Source organism: Sceloporus occidentalis, unplaced genomic scaffold (genome assembly GCF_023333645.1).
Source record: "Sceloporus occidentalis isolate IW3139 unplaced genomic scaffold, rSceOcc1.0.p SCAF_2, whole genome shotgun sequence".
NCBI classification, from domain to species: domain Eukaryota; kingdom Metazoa; phylum Chordata; class Lepidosauria; order Squamata; family Phrynosomatidae; genus Sceloporus; species Sceloporus occidentalis.
In genome coordinates, this window is record NW_028316982.1 from 59432480 (window position 1) to 59449870 (window position 17391).

General features: G+C 42.2%; 1 protein-coding gene across 1 annotated transcript; it reads right to left on the reverse strand.

The window, feature by feature from the left end:
- Positions 1–4081: 4081 nt before the first annotated feature.
- ANKRD2 (ankyrin repeat domain 2) lies at positions 4082–16545 on the reverse strand. Its single transcript, XM_089509654.1, has 9 exons — positions 16263–16545; positions 14030–14149; positions 10268–10411; positions 9743–9850; positions 8020–8118; positions 7637–7735; positions 7128–7226; positions 5226–5324; positions 4082–4483 (listed from the first exon to the last, which is right to left on the reverse strand). The coding sequence occupies exons 1-9, from the start codon at positions 16347–16349 to the stop codon at positions 4385–4387; spliced, it is 954 nt and encodes a 317-aa protein (XP_089365780.1). The 5' UTR covers positions 16350–16545; the 3' UTR covers positions 4082–4384.
- Between the last annotated feature and the right edge of the window lie 846 nt (positions 16546–17391).

Genomic DNA, 17391 nt, shown 5'->3' on the forward strand with positions numbered 1-17391 from the left:
TGCCCTTCTAGGCAGCAGCAGCAGCAGCAGCCGCCGCCGCCTTTATGGAGGGGGCTGAGAGGGAGAGGCAGAGGCCAGCCCCCGGCGGGGCAAGGTCCAAGGTCCAGGGGAGGCCGGCCGGCCGGCAAGCCCCCCCCCCCAGAGCCCCACAGCTGGCCTCCAGCCAGGGCCCCTCCAGGAGGAGCAGGCACCGGGAAAAGGTGGAGGGCCGGAGGACATGGAAGCTCCAAACCCTCCGGAGCAATCTCCAGCCGGGCTTAGATGGGAAGTCACTTCCATTTACATCTACATTCACTTAAATGGGAATTCTCTTCTAGGTAAATTCACTTACATTTACATTCACCTCAGTTAAAGATGAACTCAGTTTAATTCGCCTAAATGTGAATTCACTTCAATGCAAATTGATTTAAATCCACTTAAATGTAAATTCACTTAAATTCACTTAAATGTAAATTAATGCTGCTTAGTGATGCTCAAAATGGCAGACATTTTGATGTTTTTTTCCTGGACAGAAGGTTGAAATGGAGGACATAAACAAAAGCTAAAAATCACTCTTAGAAATGTAAATTCATGCTTCTTAGTCCTTCTCAAAATGGAAGACATTGTGGAATTCCTCCTGGACAGAAGGTTGAAATGGAGGACATGTCCTGGAAAAGGAGGGCATCTGCTCACCCTGAACTCACCCAAAGGCCTCTGAGGAAGTAGCTACGGTCTAGAAAAGCTCCTGCTACCAACCTCTTCCTTTCAACTACTGTAGTCTAAAAGGTGCTGCAAGATCCCTTCACATCTCATTTTTTCTAGACTAACACCCCTATATGTCTGAATTCTTTCTGCTTGTTGCACATTTCTGGCTCTGGCATTGCTTGAGACACTTTTCACATCCATACATGCATTCATGCACACATACACTCCCAAGACCCCTTTTGCAAGCTCCTACAATTTAGTAGTTACTGCTTTTTAATTGACATTGTTAGCAAACTTCAGTGTGGGATGCAGCATCCCCTTTTAGATATATATATATATATATATATATATATATATATATATATATTGTCCTGTCTATGCCTTCCTAGATTTTTTCCCTTATGCTAATGCTGGAATATTTGTTGTTAACTGCCTTCTAATCGACTTAAATTATGGTGACCCTGTGTGAATGAGAGAACCCCAAGTCCCCCATCAGCAACTGCCCTGCTCAGGTCTTGCAGGCTCAGAACTCTGGCTTCCTTGATTGAGTCCATCCATCTGTAATCCTCTTTTCCTATTGCTTCACACATTACCAAGCATTATTGTCTTTGCTTGTGAGTCATGCCTTCTCATGCTATGACCAAAATATGACAGCCTCAGACAGCTGCTGGAATATAACAGCTCTCATATTGTTATAGCAAGTTCCCCTTTGACCCATTAGCCTCTCAGTCTTATGTAGCTATATCATGGAGTTTATTTGTAGGTTGAAAGGTGCAGAGCTCGAGACTACAGTATTTAAAGTAGGAACAGGCAACTTGTGGCTGTCCAAATGTAGGAATACTGTGTCCATGACTCCTTATTGCTGCCTAAGCTGGCTAGGATTGGTGGGACCAACACCCTCTGAAGGGACACAAGTTGTCTGGGCACCACAATTCAAAAAGGACATGGAGAAACTGGAGCATGCCCAAAGGAGGGTGACTAAAATGGTAAAGGGTCTGGAAACCATGCCCTATGAGGAACGCCTTAGGGAGCTGGGGATGTTTAGCCTGGAGAAGAGAAGGTTTAGAGGTGATATGATAGCCCTGTTTAAATATTTGAAGGGATGCCATATTGAGGAGGGAGCAAGCTTGTTTTCTGCTGCTCCAGAGACTAGGACCCGGAACAATGGATGCAAAGAGCAGAAAAAGAGATTCCACCTCAACATTAGGAGGAACTTTCTGACAGTAAGGGCTGTTCGATAGTGGAACACACTTCCTCAGAGTGTGGTGGAGTCTCCTTCCTTAGAGGTCTTCAAACAGAGGCTGGATGGACATCTGTTGGGGGTGCTTTGATTTGGATTTCCTGCATGGCAGGGGTTTGGACTGGATGGCCCTTGCGGTCTCATCCAACTCTATGATTCTATGATTCTAGATTCAATAATATACATACAGTAGTCCCTTGGTATCCACAGGGTTTGGTTCCAGGCCCCCCATTGATACTACAGTGTGGATTCTCAAGTCGCATTAAATGCCATAGTGTAGTAAAATGGTGTCCCTTATAGCAAAATCAAGGTTTCCTTCTTGGATTTTTTTTTTAGTATTTTCAAGGCATGAATGGTTGAATACGTGGATAAGGAATCCATGGATATGGAGGGCCAATTGTATATTTTTAAACAAGCCTCTCCCAGCTTTAAACAGTTTATTTTGGATCTTTTCGTCTTGTTTAAGCTCAGAAAAAAAACCCAAGCAAATGAACTAGTGTGCCATAGGTGTCCCTTGCAATATAGTGTTAGAGGAGGAAGACTAAAGAAAGTTTCAGAGGGGAAACACAGAGAGGCTTGCCTAAGAAAAACTGAGTCTCAACCTGCCACCATGTTAAACTCCATGTTGGAAATCATTAGGTCAAAAATCAAACGTAGAACTGCCACTGTCACACTGCCCTTGTACAAGTCCTTGTACAAGTGACCATACATGCAATACTGTGTACAGTTCTGGTCACTGCACTTCAAAAAGGATGTTATAGAGCTGGAAATAAACAACCAAAATCATCAAGAAGATAGAGCAATTCCTTTATGAGGAAAGGTTACAGTGTTTGGGGCTGTTTAGTTTGGTGAAAGGTGAAACATGATAGAAATATTTAACATTTATGCATAGTGTCGAGAACATGGAGACATCCTATGAAACTGAAGGATGAGCATTAATGAAGATAGATAATGTCAAGTATTTCACACAGTGCGTTATGGCTGTTACAAACTATGGAGTTTGTTGCCATAAGATGTAGGGAAGGCTGTCAGTTTGAAGAATTTTAAAAGAGGATTAGACAAATTAATGTAAGATAAACCCATCAATGGCCATTAGTCATCATGGCTATATTTAGGTCTATATTACTTTCTGTATCAGAGGCAGCATACTTCTCAGTACCAGTTGCTAGGGAACATGAGCAGTATGGCGCTATTACCCACATGTCCTGCTTGTGAGCTTCCCATAGGCATCTAGCTGACTACTGTGGGAACAAAATGGTGGATTGGATAGACTTTTGGTATGACATAGCACAACAATGATGTTCTTATGGCATGTACCAGAATGTTGTTAAGTGAATAGAATTACTGTATGTTGAATAGTCGATCAGCCTTCTATTTTGCTAAGCCAGTTGCTGAATTGTCCACCGAGATCCTCATATTGGCTGTGAATGGGAATATGCTTCATGAGCTGAAGGAGAACGCCTGTGTGCCATAGCATAATCTTCTCAAATGGATGCACTCTTTCGCCAGCATAGCCTTGTCACAAACAGCTTGAGGAGAAGGGCTAGAGGGCAGATTAATTATTGTCTTCTCTGAGCCTGGTGTGCTTCAGTTGGTTCTCTTACCCTTTGTTCCAGGAATTGCTTTTACTTTGTAGTGAAAAGTTACCAAAGTGGGTTAATCTCTGATCACTGGATTGTGGATCTCATCACTTTTGTATGGGTGGAAATCCCAGCCACTTGGAGGTCAGGAACTTTGTTGCCCCTCAACCTGTGAACCTTCACAGGGAAAGGTACTTTCCCGTTATGAAATCTCCAGCGGGTTTCTTGAGCCTTTGTCCCCGTACATAGTAGCCCAGTGTTCATCAGATAATTTGAAATCATAGCATATCTGGAGCTGTTTAGCTTCACAAACAACATTTGGAAAAATGGAACTTGGAAAAATACATTTTGGGGTTACAACTTTCACTGGCCATACTGACTGGGGGATTCTGGCAGGTGTAATGCAAAAGGTACTTTATCCAAGCTTGAATTATTGAGCTATCTGAATTATATGCAGTTGAAGCACATGGGCATTACCTATGGTTCAACTCTGTTTCATTCAGTGTATATAAGATAGATTCACTTTAGGGTCACCATAAGCCAGAAATGACTTAAAAGGCACATAGCAACAGCAATGTAAGATTAGCACTTGTTTATTGGACAAGGCTCTGGTATTTTTAACAGCTGTGTGACAGACAGAAATTTCACACGTACAACTGCAATGAAGAAAGCTCCAACTGTTGAACTTCTTAGCATTAGACAGCAGTTAAAGGCCAAGGTGCAACATTGTGGCTACACAAGGAAAACAGTGGATAGACTTCCAAGTGATATTTCATTTGCTTATTTCTTTATTGGGTTTTAATGACACAGCTTCTTTAAGTCTAGAACCATTCTTGCTTGGAGTTCTGTCTCCCTTCCCTTCCTTCTTTCCATTTGTGTCTTATTCTGGCATTTCTTTTGTATTTGGCTCTTGTTTCTCCAGCACTTCCCGTGTGTCTGTCTGCCATAGTTGTACAAGATCTGTTGGAGTCTTGCCAGCCTGTGGCAGAAGAGGCAGAAAGAAGAAAGATCAATAGCCTCATGCAATTGAATTTCAGTTTCTAACCAACAACTTAAAAGTGACATGGGGGAGCTTCCCTATCTCAGAACCTCATAGAATCATAGAGTTGGAAGAGACCTCAAGGGCCATCCAGTCCAACCAGCTGCCATGCAGGAACACAGAATCAAAGCACCCAAAACAGATGAGCATCCAACCTCTGATTATAAACCTCCAAAGAAGGAGACTCCACCACTCTCCAAGGGAGTGTGTTCCACTGTCGAACAGCTCTTACAGTCAGGACATTCTTCCTAATGTTGAGGTGGAATCTCTTTTCCTGTAAATTTGAATCCATTGCTTCAGGTCCTATTTTCTGGGGCAGCAGAAAATAAGCTTGCTCCTTTCTCAATATGACATCCCTTCAAATATTTAAACAGGGCCATCATATCTCCTCTTAACCTTCTCTTCTCCAAGTTAAACATACCCAGCCCCCTAAATCGCTTCTCATAGGGGATGGTTTCCAGACCCTTCACCATTTTGGTTGCCCTCTTCTGGACACACTCCAGCTTATTAACATCCTTTTTTAATTGTGGTGCTTCTGAAACGCCAGTGACTCAACAGAGCTCAGAAAAATTAAATTTGGGGACTGGAATTTCCAAACTACCCCAGCCAGCATGGTCTCTCTGATCGGGAAGGATATTGGATAACAGTCTGAATGCTCATGGCACAAAATGGCAACACTCACCACGTTTTTGGCCATCATGTTTGCCCCATGCAGAATCAACATCTTAATGATCTTGTAGCGATTTAGGCGGACAGCATCATGGAGGGCACTCTCTCCTTCCTGCAACAATCATGACAACACTATTGCATGTAGGGCAAAGACACACAGGCAGCAAGTATATACAGCTCATAATGTTGATCAAAGAATAGAAAATATTATAGCAATCAGCTAAGCACAAACTGGTTAAGATCTCTTTCAAGCGGGGTGTGTGTGTGTGTGTGTGTGTGTGCGCGCGCGTATACATGTGTCAAAACAGTCTGCATGTATTGAATAGAGCTTTGTGGGCAGAGACCAGCTGGAGAGCTAAAGACAATGGATGGTAGCAAACGCCACCAAATAATAAAGCAGGCCTGTTGAACTGAGTCCTTCTCCTTGTCACTGATTACTCATCTTTAAGGGTAGAATAATTAGCTCCAGGAACATATTGTCTTCTGGAAATTGTTCGACTACAGCTCCCATCATCCTTCACCATTGGCTATGCTAGCTTGAACAGATGAGAGCTGTCATTTATTATATGGAGAGACACACATACCCTAGCTACCAGATATCAAATGTAAATAGAAGCTTGTGCATCCCTGGCTAGAAACTACTAAGGAAATAGAGTTGGAAGCAGTTGGAAATGAGGACCATTTGGTCCTTCATAGAGAAAAAAGGAAAAATTATTAGGACTAGAATTCCACCAACTGAAGTCAGTTAAGCACTCACATGGCACAGCAGTTACAGTGTTGTGTGGGAGATCCATCATGTTAGAATCATTCAGACATAGGAGTGTGGGTGCTGTTTGTTATCACTCACTGCTGTAGAGAATATTAGAGGTGATCTTTCCCTGGGGCTGAAAAATGGGACTCTAAAGAATCTAGTCTAGCATTGTAACAGGGAAGGCTTCAGTAGTTCCAGTGAATGCTTCACTGATGAAGAGATTACTGCTAGTAGATTAAACTTTGAAGGGAACTACAGTTTGGAAAAACTAAAAGAAATTGCTTTTTGATGGAGGATGGCCAGTGGCTGGTCCTATAATGTGAATACTGTGGTGATGGTGGTGGGGTGTTCCTTGCTGCTCCATCATCAGCAGATCTCTGTAGCATTCACTCCTGAGATTTCAAATCACATTCTTTGTAGTTTTGTTTCCCAGGATTGTTGTCTTCTTTGGGCAGAAACATCCTGACACATCTCCCAACTAGCAATGTCATCACTGCCATTAAAGCTACTTAATAACCCACTCAGCTGGTGAGGTGCAGCTTAGCCACTCTCCAGACATGAAAGGTGTCAGCCCCACTTTCACTGATCATACTCACCATTTTGCACATTAATAAACTTTTCCTATAGAATTCATTTTGATTTAAGGACTGATTGGCAAAACTAAAGTGGTGTAGTAGTTAGAACTGGGTTGGGACATGGAAGATCCACCTTGTAGTCCTCACTGAGTTTTGCAATGCTCTGGATGATGTTGAGCTAGTCTCTGTCTCTCTCAGACTGACCTACACAAGGTTGTTGTGAGGATAAAAGTGGGATTCGGGAAAGCTGAATTTGAGCTCATTAGAAGAAAGGCAACTTATAAATACAAGTAATTAATAAGAGATAAGGCTTTTTAAATGCAACATTACTATACCATGATATCAAACTGATGTTTTCCTTCACTTTGCTTCTTTTGTATATGGGTGTCCCCTCTTTCTGGAGAGAGCCTCATCTGCTTACATATTCCATATTACACTGGTATCCTGTCCTTGCTCCAAGAAGCTCAGAGCAGCATGGTTCCTATGCAGTCCTGTGTGCTATTGTTATTACCTGGCTCACAGGACTAGAGTGAGATGATCTACCTATGGTACAGCAAACAGACATGTAAGCACAAAAGGCAGCTCTTACCCGGTCACAGGAATTGACATCCACCCCATTGTTTATCAGATACTCCACAATGTCAATCATGCCAGTCCGGGTCGCCACATGTAGAGGGGTGCTGAGAAGCTGAGTTTGAGCATGTGGCAAATAGACATGAAGAGGGGAGCAAAAAAAAGGAGACACATGATTGCACATTAGTTCCAGCAGCAGCACCCACATACCCCACTATGTGCTTTGTACCCAAGAAGGCACTGATATTACCCCAGAACTGGAGCTTGGAAAAGTTATTTTTGAGGACTAGATAAGGTAGTTAGGAGCTGTGGTCCAAAAAAGTAATTTCTCTGAACTCCGGCCAAAACAGCACATCTTCCAAGCCATCCATCACAATGCCTTCAAGTCCCAGAAAATATGTTTCTGCCCACTCCTTTTAAACAAATACCCTTCAAATATAGCTTATCAAACTTTCTTCTCCATTAACAGTCTATTTTAATTTCCCCAACTGCACCAAATCTTGAACCCTACACATCTCAACTTACCTTGTCCTTCACATTGAGATTAGCTCCTTTTTCCTGCAAAAGCTTCACCACCTCCAAATGTCCACCTCGGCAGGCCCAGTGCATAGCTGTGGAGTCCAGCTGCCAGCAAGTAGCAAACATCAATCAGGAGAAAATAACTTCTTCACTCTGTCCTTATTTTCATCCCCATCCCTCTTTGGGGTCACCCCTTTCAGTTTCATGCAACTGCCAGCCCCCATAAACCTAACAGGAAAGTCCCAAGCCAATGGTACATTTGGAACACCAGCTAAATCCATCCCTTCTGCCATCAAAAATAAATGGATGGTAGTGGAACAGGAGACAGAGATATGGGCATTATGGTGACAAGAGTAGATAATAGAATGGTGTAATGAGGGATATCTTACTCTATCTCTGAAGTCAACAGTGGCACCTTGAGCCAAGAGCTTTTCTGCAATCTCCACATGCCCCTCAAGTGAGGCACGGTGCAAAGCTGTCCGGCGGAACTAAATGTGAGAAAGAATGGCAGTCTTCAGTAAGAGAGTGGTTCAAGGCCCTACAAAAGATGGCTGCTTCTCTCTTTCCATGTCTTTGTTAAGACCAAACTTTCCCTGGCTGCCCATGACCAATTCAGTGCTTATTAACATTTGCTGATCTAAGCACAACTGTACTACTTCTTCCATTGCAGTCACAGCTGTGGGGAACTTCAAGTCCCCTAGCCTCTGGACTTCACTGGGTTATGCCCAAGAACAACTGATGAGGAATGCGGCCATATCCTATATCTGTGTCATAGGTTATGTCATTCTTTAACTGAGTATGATGAGACATATAATGATTCACAGCTTTAAGTTCTGCAGGTGTTCAAAGAGACCATCTGCCTGATCCTATTGCATTTTTATTTTGTTACAGCATCTCCTACTAAAAAAGAAATGCTGCTTTCCCCAATTCCAAACAACCCATCCCAATATTGAGTGTGTGCCCCAAAGGTCCTCCAAATGTTTTCCCATCAGCTCCAGCCAAAATGGCCCTTCCTATTTATTTGTTTGTTTGTTTAAATATTTATATCCTGCTACATCATGAGCTCTTAGAGTGTTATACAAGTAAAATCAATTTAAGTGATTACATTCCAATAAATAAAAATTAAACAAATTAAAAACATAATTAAACAATTTTGCAAGTTAAAAACAAGTCTAAAGGCATGTAAGCCATGTACTAAGACATTTTTGGAATAGGTCAATTAGGTCTCAAAAGCTTTAATAAATAGTCTTATTTTTACTTGGTGTGGAAATAAAGCAAGCATTGGGACCAATTAGGCCACCAAGAGAGAACTGGGGCACCACAATCAGAAAAGCTCTGTTTTGTGTCCTTCCACAACTATATTGCTCCCAGTGGTGGAACAGAGAGAAAAGCCCCTCAGTAGACCTCAGTCTTTGGTTAGGTGTATACAGGGAGAGGTACTCCCTTGAGTATCAAATTCTCAAGCCTTTTAGGACTTTAAAAGTCATAACCATATTGGTCAATGGTAACTAAACCAAAGCTTTATTTTTCATTGGGTTTGTCCAAATCTGGAGTGGGCAAACTGTAATCTTTCAGATGTCATTGGACTACAGTTCCCAACATCGTTTGTAATTGGCAATGATATCTAGGGCTGCTGGGCACTGCAGTCCAAGAACATGTAGAAGACTGCAGTTTGACCATTAAGTTGTCCAGTACCCAACAGCTTCATGTCATTTGCATAGTACATGATCACAGTACATGATTCATTCACAGAGTCAGAACTGACAGCTATTCAGAATTCTGCTATTTGAATATTAAAGATATCTTTTGCTTCCTGCTGCCCAAATTCTACATTCTTCTCGAACATGAACACTCCCCTAATTGTGGAGCCATCACCTGCCCAGTGAACCAGCATTCAAATTCAGACTCCTACCATCCAATGGCCTCCATGTATGTTGGGCTACAAACTCCATCATTCCTGGCTAGCATAACAGCTGTCTGTATTGGCTTGGCATGATGGGAGCTGTTACCCAGTACATCTGGAGGCTGTCAGGCTGGAGGCAACTGTTCTAATTTGTAGCTTCATGGAAAGGAGAATGTCAACCATGGAAAAGCACTACACTTTTGTGTTACCTCGTCACAGGTGTCTGGAGAGCCACCATCTGCCAGGAACTTCTCCATCACATGCAGCTTGCCCTGCACAGCAGCTTTCAAGAAGTCCTCTTCTGCCACAGGGCCAGTCTGTACAGAAGGTTTAGTGTTTCAGTAGTTATTGTAAAAGCACAGAAGGCATGGCAGAAATTTCTGAATGGTTCTACAAGCATATCACATCTTGAGGAAGAGCATAGTTAGTCCTAATTCACCATCCAAAAGCAGGCCATTTCTTGCAAGGAAGAGGATGTACATTCAGAGAGGCATTCAACCTCTGAGAAGGCACTGCATGACCCTCCAGATGCTGCACTGCAACTCACAGTCATTGTGATAAACATAGCTAATAGTGAGGAATATGGGTAGTTGCTGTTCAATAACATCTGAAGGGCCCCTCATTTCCCATCCATCTACTGGTCCTTGGTTCTGTTGCTCAAGAACCCACAGGTTATCTTGAACTCTGCCCCCTGTTTCTCTCTTTTCATTCTCCCTCTTTAGAATTTCTCTTACAATTTCCTCTGGTTCAGGCTCTGGTTTCTTTTCCTCTTTCTTCTTTCTAGGCTTTTTGCGTAATTCAAAGAGGTACTGGGTGCCACCAACTTCAATGATTTCCCGTCTTAGGTCCAAAGAACTCTTCCGCACTCTTTCATGTCCCTGTAGGAAAGCAAGGGTTTGTTTACAGAATTCTTTTGATTATGATTTCCAGAAAAGCTAGAGATTTCACACAACATCGCACAAAAGCCACGATCAAAGTGGTCACAAAGAAGCATTAACACGCATCTTTTTACTTTCGGGATTTCAGCAACAATGCATTTCTGATATCGTGAAATATTTGTGCAATTGCATGTAATAATCACTCACGCAATTACTCGCCATTTTCGCTTTATTTGCAGGATGCTTTAAATGCATTTTAATCCCTTTTTAATGCCAAAATTAGCCCTTGTGTGATACACTCCTAAAAGTGACAAACAGAGTGACACTGGTGGAGGGTCAGAGACAACAGCAGTGGCATCATAACTAAGGCTTGTTAGTGCAAATGAAGGCAGTGGTAAACCACTCCTGAAACCTTCTGCCTTGAAACCCCTATGATGAGACAAGGCTGCTGGACAAAAATATATAAAAAAATTAAACAAAGATGTCAGAAGAGAATGAGATACAAACAAACAAAAAAGCACGATGATAATGACACTGAAGCGTCAACATATGTAAAATACTAATAGTGCAGAAAGGGTGCCCTCTTTTCATTTCCCCTTAAAGATACCCACCATCATGTTCTGAAGGAGGACTTTTGAATTAAAAGGCTATTGTTGCCTTTGTTTACTCTCCTCTTTCAAATTGACACTGAGATGAGGTATGCAGAATCTTGCTGACTCAGTTTGGCATCTCCTCTTTCACTCTGAAAGAAGCAATCTCATTCTAACAGGCTACTTCTTTGAAAACTATCTCATCTCATTCGCATGCCTCTTTGGAAGATCTTAGAAGAGGAAAGAGGCGGGAAGATGGAGAGTGTTGTAGGACCCCAAACAAGATTTTCCTACAGGGCTAAGGATAAAACAGAGAGAAGCAAGAGAAGCAGGGCTCCTACACAAAAATCTCTAGACTCAGCCCTAAAACTTATTTTCAGTGCCATGGCTTAACCTTGGATCATCCTAATAAATCAAGAGGGAATATTTTTGGGCACATGCAGAGTACATTTATCTCCAAATCCAGGAAACATACTCAGCGTAGCTGTGTTGGCCATGCAACAAAACACAACAAAAGAAACTCTGCTAGAACATGGCCACATAGCCCGAAAAACCCACAAAAAACTATAAAACTCTTATTACCTAACCAAAATTCAGAAAATACATCATGTAAACTTTCAATGCTTCACTGGCTTCTCCTTCAGGTAAAGATGTTAAAGACCATAGAGAAGAAGAAAAGTGATTATGTTAGAGTGAAAGGCATATATTTTGTCTCAGATGTCACTTCTGTTGTCAGTTGAGACATCAATGAAGGAGGATATCAATGAAATCAGAGGCCACTCTTCTTCTTGGCCATGTTGGGACTGGGAACAAAAGGCCAAGGTGTCCCTGTTCTGTGTTAAGCTGATTGCCCCTTTCTATGTCAGAGAACATTGAATTTCACAAGAAGTCCCTTTACTGTTATATCTGGAAAAACTTTCACATATACAGCTCCTGACACCCAGTATGGTATAGTGGTTTTAGCTTTGGACTATAATTCTGGAGACACACACAGTTCAAATTCCCACTCAGCCATGGAACTACCTTGAGTCGGGCAAGGGGTAAACCCCCTTGACCTTGGGCAAGTCACATATTCTCAGCCTCCGAGGAAGGCAAAAGCAAACTTTCTCTGAACAAATCTTGCCAAGAAAACCCTGTGCTTGAGTTACCATAAATCAGAAATGAATTGAAGACACACAACAGCAATAATATAGCACCTATTTCCCCCCCAGATCTAACAGTACAGGGACTTCTTGAGAAAATCCCTCCAGACCATTTTATCTAACAACAGACGTAACATCTGAGGCAAAATGTAGGTTTCTGACCCTAACATCTCCAGTGTTGTTCTCCTGTATAATTTTTAACATCTTCGCCTGATGAAGCTAGTGAAGCTTTGAGAGCTTGCATGATATATTTTCTGCATTTTGGTTGGTCAACAAAGTTATCACACTTTTGTGGATTTTGGATTTTGTTTTGATTTTGCATTTATCTTGTCACTTATTAGAGACAGACTACAGCATTAGGGTTTCTAGATAGGTCTCAGCTCTAGCCCTGTAACTGTAGAATTAATTATTGCCAGCACTGGCCCTGGCATAAGGCAGAGTGAAACAGATGCCTCTAATGATGAGTAACACTGGTATATACCACTGATATAAACCAGAGCATTGTTTTTTTCCCCTGCACCAGCACTTTATCTAATAACTTTACTATTATATAGTGACCTCACTAACTTACTCTTATGTAGAGGCATCCTATATTGATTTCTTCATTTTAGTACCACATTAAAAATTATCTGTGATGTACCAAACTGCATGCAGTACAAGCCAGCATTATAAATCTGGTTTTACCTGTCTTGAAATTACAAAAATGGTGGAAGGGGAATGAGGGTGGTGGTATCAAAGCATCTGGTAGGCCACAGTATGTGGCATGTTGCCTGACTTCAGTTTGATAGGCCACTTTTTGTGCAAGGATGATATAGAGATTTTTGCTGCTTTTATTGGTGCAAATACTATGTTGGGACGTTAAGAGTTCCAGGTCCAGAATTACTGGGGGCAGTGTGAGGCATGAAAGAAACCAGGGAAGGGAGGCTGAAGTCCGCCTAGTTATTATTTTAAAGATGTCCAAATAAGCTGGTGTTAGAATGAGGGATTTAATATCTAAGTGGCATTAACTACAGTCCTAGGTGCCCCGGCTTGGGAATGGAATAGGAGGTATCCAAACAGATGGCTAAAAGTGGAATTGTACTAAGTGGCATTATTCATTTGGCAGTGAACTAATTCTTTGGAATAAGAGATCATTAACACTTATCTTTGGGTCAAATTAGAGGAAAAGATATTAAAGGAACAAACCTCAAAATGACGTGCCAATTCTGAGCAATTTTCCAGTTTTGAGGGAACTGAGGTGGTGGATTACCACAAACAAAACTGCTTTCTGTTTGCAGCAGATGGACTCAGTGTGTTTCATACCCAGGTGAGCATCAATGGAACCCTCATATATGAGGATCAGGGAGTAATAGCGCCATTCACATGCTTGGCCACTAGATGTCAGGAAAAGGTACTTGCATAACTTGAAGGCACACACACACACACAATCTAGAGTGCAGTGTGTGTGCTGGCACTCAGTTACCAGGGATTACCTGTTGCTATTTTTATTTCCTCCCAGGAGTTACAGGTCTTTCCTTCCACCTTATCCTCACAACAACCTTGTGTCAGTGGTTATACTGAGCATGTATGACTAGCACAGAGTCACCCAGTTTGCTGGATCTGTGTCAGCCCCAGTCTTCAATGTTAATCACTAAAGCATACTGGCTGTGTATTGATCTGCTCCTGTCAGTGACAGATGAGGCAGCAGAAAGGGTGTTAGTATGAAGTTACTGATAATATCATGGAAGAGAAATCAGGGTGCTTAGAACAGATGCTTGTGCCAAATAGATTCTGAATGCTACCCCAAGGGTTATAGTAATTTATAGGTCCACCGCTGCCAAGATGCCTATGTCCAACAGAATAGAAAGCAAGAGCCACAATGAGAGCCCAAGCCCAGCTGCTCTCACCTTAAGTCCTTCAATGCCTTTGTGAGTGGGTCCTTGCCGCTTCTCATCCTCCAGAAGTGGGGTGTCCATCCTTGCCACTTCTGGGGGGTTTACACTTGCAGGGGAAGAGGCATCATGTTTCTGGGTAAAACAAACAGAAAATGGTAAAATACTAAAGACCCATATGCCCAGCCTTTGTCTGTTTTCTTTCCTTGGTTATTGAAAGAGGCAGATGGCATATTTCTTTCCAAATGTATTAAGAATCTCAACCATTTTTCTCTCTTGCATGTAGCAGGTAGGTATTCGAATGGCTTTACTAGATATGGCAGCCAGATTGGTGACAGGGAGTTCCAAATTTGATTCTATTACACCTATCTTAAAATCCCTACACTGGCTGCCCATTAGCTTCTGGGCACAGTATAAGGTGTTGCTTATTACCTATAAAGCCCTGCATGGCTTGGGACCAGCTTACATGAGGGAATGCCTCCTCCCATACAATCCTTCCCGCACTCTCAGATCCTCTGGGAAGAACCTACTGCAGTTAGAGAGAACTAGACTGAAGACAACTTCCCAGAGGACATTCTCTGTTGCCGCTCCGAAAATCTGGAATGGCCTGCCGGATGAGATCCGCCATCTAACATCTTTGGAGGCCTTTAAGAAGCCAATAAGAACAGATCTCTTCCGGCAGGCCTTCCCAAACTGATCTCCTCAGAATTTCCCCTCCATTTGTTTAGCAGTACCCACCAGACTTTGATCTCGTTTTATTTTATTAACCATTTTATTGGGAATTATTTTTAATAGTATTTTAGGGTGGGAGGGAGATTGATAGTCATGTTTGATTTTATTGTTTTTGTTTGTTGTTACCCACCTTGATCCAATAGAGGGAGAGGTGGGATACAAATAATAATAATAATAATAATAATAATAATAATAATAATAATCCATTCATTATCTATTCCAATCTCTCATGGTCTCAAGAGTTTGGGGGCAAGTTTAGTTTGATTCTTTTTTCTTCTTCCTATTCTTCCAATGGTCCCTGGTGGGTGTAACCCTTAAACTGCCTACGGTACCCATGCTTTGGGATGAGTTTTTGCAGGATGACAGGTACAGCTGCATCAGCCTTATTCATATCATACATAACTTGAACATTCAAAATAGCAGAGAGATTCTCTTCTGTTTACAGTCACCCTTCCGTTTTCGCATTCCAGAACACACACACCCTGAAAATGGAAATTTGCATACATTCAAGCTCCATTGGCCATTTTAGATAATGGGGCTCACTCCTCCATGAATAATTGAGACCACAGACTTGAAGGGGCGATGGGGGGGGGGGCGACTATATTTCTTTTTTCAAAGTTACATAGTAAAGAATTTGGAGGACAGAAACTGGCTTACCCTTTAAAATCTGCAGCCTCAATATAACAGATGACTGCCCACAGGTCACCTTCCTAAACTGACCCTCTTCTTTGGCAAGAATATTGGATCACTTTTAGAAAGTTATTCTCACTTTAGGAAAGTTACTTTTTGGACTGCATCTCCCAGAACTCCATCGCAATCATATTCAGTAGCCATGCTGGCTGCAAATTCTAGGAGTTGTAACCAAAAAAGTTATTGTTCCTAGGCTCTGACATTTTTAATGGGTCAAAATTTCCTATTCCTGGAGTTCCAATAATCCTATAAGCACTATGTGGTATAGCCTGGGCTAATCCCCACCCCCCAAAATAGAGGCATCACTAGGGGATATGGGAGGTGTAGACGGCACCAGGTGACACCCTCAAGGGGGGGTGACACCACTGCTGCCCAAACATCTGCCTTTGGGGAGAAACAGACAGCGCTGTTCCTCTGCATTGCTTTAAAATGCTGAAGAGATGGTGTGAATGAGATGAGGCTCAGTGGGAGGAGCAAGAAGAGGCCCCAGGTTTTAAAAATATATATTATCCAATTTTCACTATAAGCACATGGAATAATGTACATGTAAATACATTTAGGCTGTGCATATGATATTATAATTTAAAGATATGATTTTAATTTTACTAGTAGTTTATGTTACAACAATTGCCATTACATTCAGTGATATGTGGAAATTACGATTTACAAATAACATTAGTACAAAAAACATTCCTAAGGGTTCCTGATAGTCTAGCATGGGAGGAGGTTAAGAGGGGTGACACCATGAGTTACTGCACTGGGTGACGCCAATCCTAGTGATGCCACTGTCCCCAAACCAGCCTCATTTGAGAGCCTGGAGACCTACCTTCTGTTCCTCTTCCAGCGCCAGCTTTTGGTCAATCAGTTCTGTTGCCCATTTCACTCCCTGGTCCATATCCATCTTCGTTGTCATGTCTTAGAGTTGAGAGTTCTCCTGGACACTTTCCAAATTCTGGCTCAGCAGCCTTCCCAGTTTTTATGCACTGGATCTGCTCTTTTCCTTTTGAAGCCACTGCTATATAGACCTAACATGTGTCCTGCCCCAAATGACAACAGTGCTCTGCTCCCACCCCACTAGGCGCTTTTGTCATGAGCTCAGCCTGTCACATTCCCTTCTTGTTCAACTGCCCACAGGTCACCTTCCTAAACTGACCAATTAAGATATGCCTCCTCCCAATAGGGAGTGCACACACAGTTTCCCTCTACTACTCCCCTGGGAGATGGGATGTTGGCAGAACCTCATTCATGCCATATAGGATTATGTCCCTGTCTTGGTCAGACTGGGGACAGGAATTGTGGCTCTATGCCTAGCTGCACGTCTCCAAAGTTGTCCTATGAGTCATTAGCACTCCTGGTAGGTTTTGTCAGTCATACAGACATCTTAGATACTCCAAAGTATAGCTTGAAAAAAGTGTTTCTAGTGGACTATAACTCCCAAGAATGCTCCAGCCAGGCAAACAGCCATACTAACTGGAGGATTCTGAGAATTGGTTGTTGCTGTTGTTGTTGCATGCCTTCAATCTCTTCCGACTTATGGTGATATTAGATAAACTTATCATGGGATCATGGAATTTTCTTGCAAGATTTGGTCAGAGGAGGTTTGCCATTACCTCTTCCTGAGGCTGAGAGCATGCAACTTGTCCAGTGGGTTTCATAGCTGAGCTGGGATTCAAACCCTAGTCTCCAGAATCGTAGCCCAACTACACCATACTCAAACCACTACACCATACTGGCTCTCAAAACAATTTTTCCAAGCTCTTCTCCATGAGAATATTTATACACTTCTTCCAAAGAGACTGTGCCAACACAATGTTGCCAGGATTGACGCAAGACATTTTGCTGTCTAAAGCAAGGGACAAGCTGACATCCATGCCCATTCTATGTTGAGAAGGTAAGCAGACTAGCTGCTGAATCCTGAACACTGATGAAAGAACAGTGCCTTCCACCCCACCTAT

Coding starts and splice junctions, on each gene's coding strand:
- ANKRD2 (XM_089509654.1), bottom strand. CDS start 16,349: ATGACAACGAAGATGGATATGGACCAGGGAGTGAAATGGGCAACAGAA. Junction 8,119..9,742: donor CTCCAGACACCTGTGACGAG/GTAACACAAAAG, acceptor TCTCACATTTAG/TTCCGCCGGACAGCTTTGCA. Junction 4,484..5,225: donor ACATGATGGCCAAAAACGTG/GTGAGTGTTGCC, acceptor CTTCTGCCACAG/GCTGGCAAGACTCCAACAGA.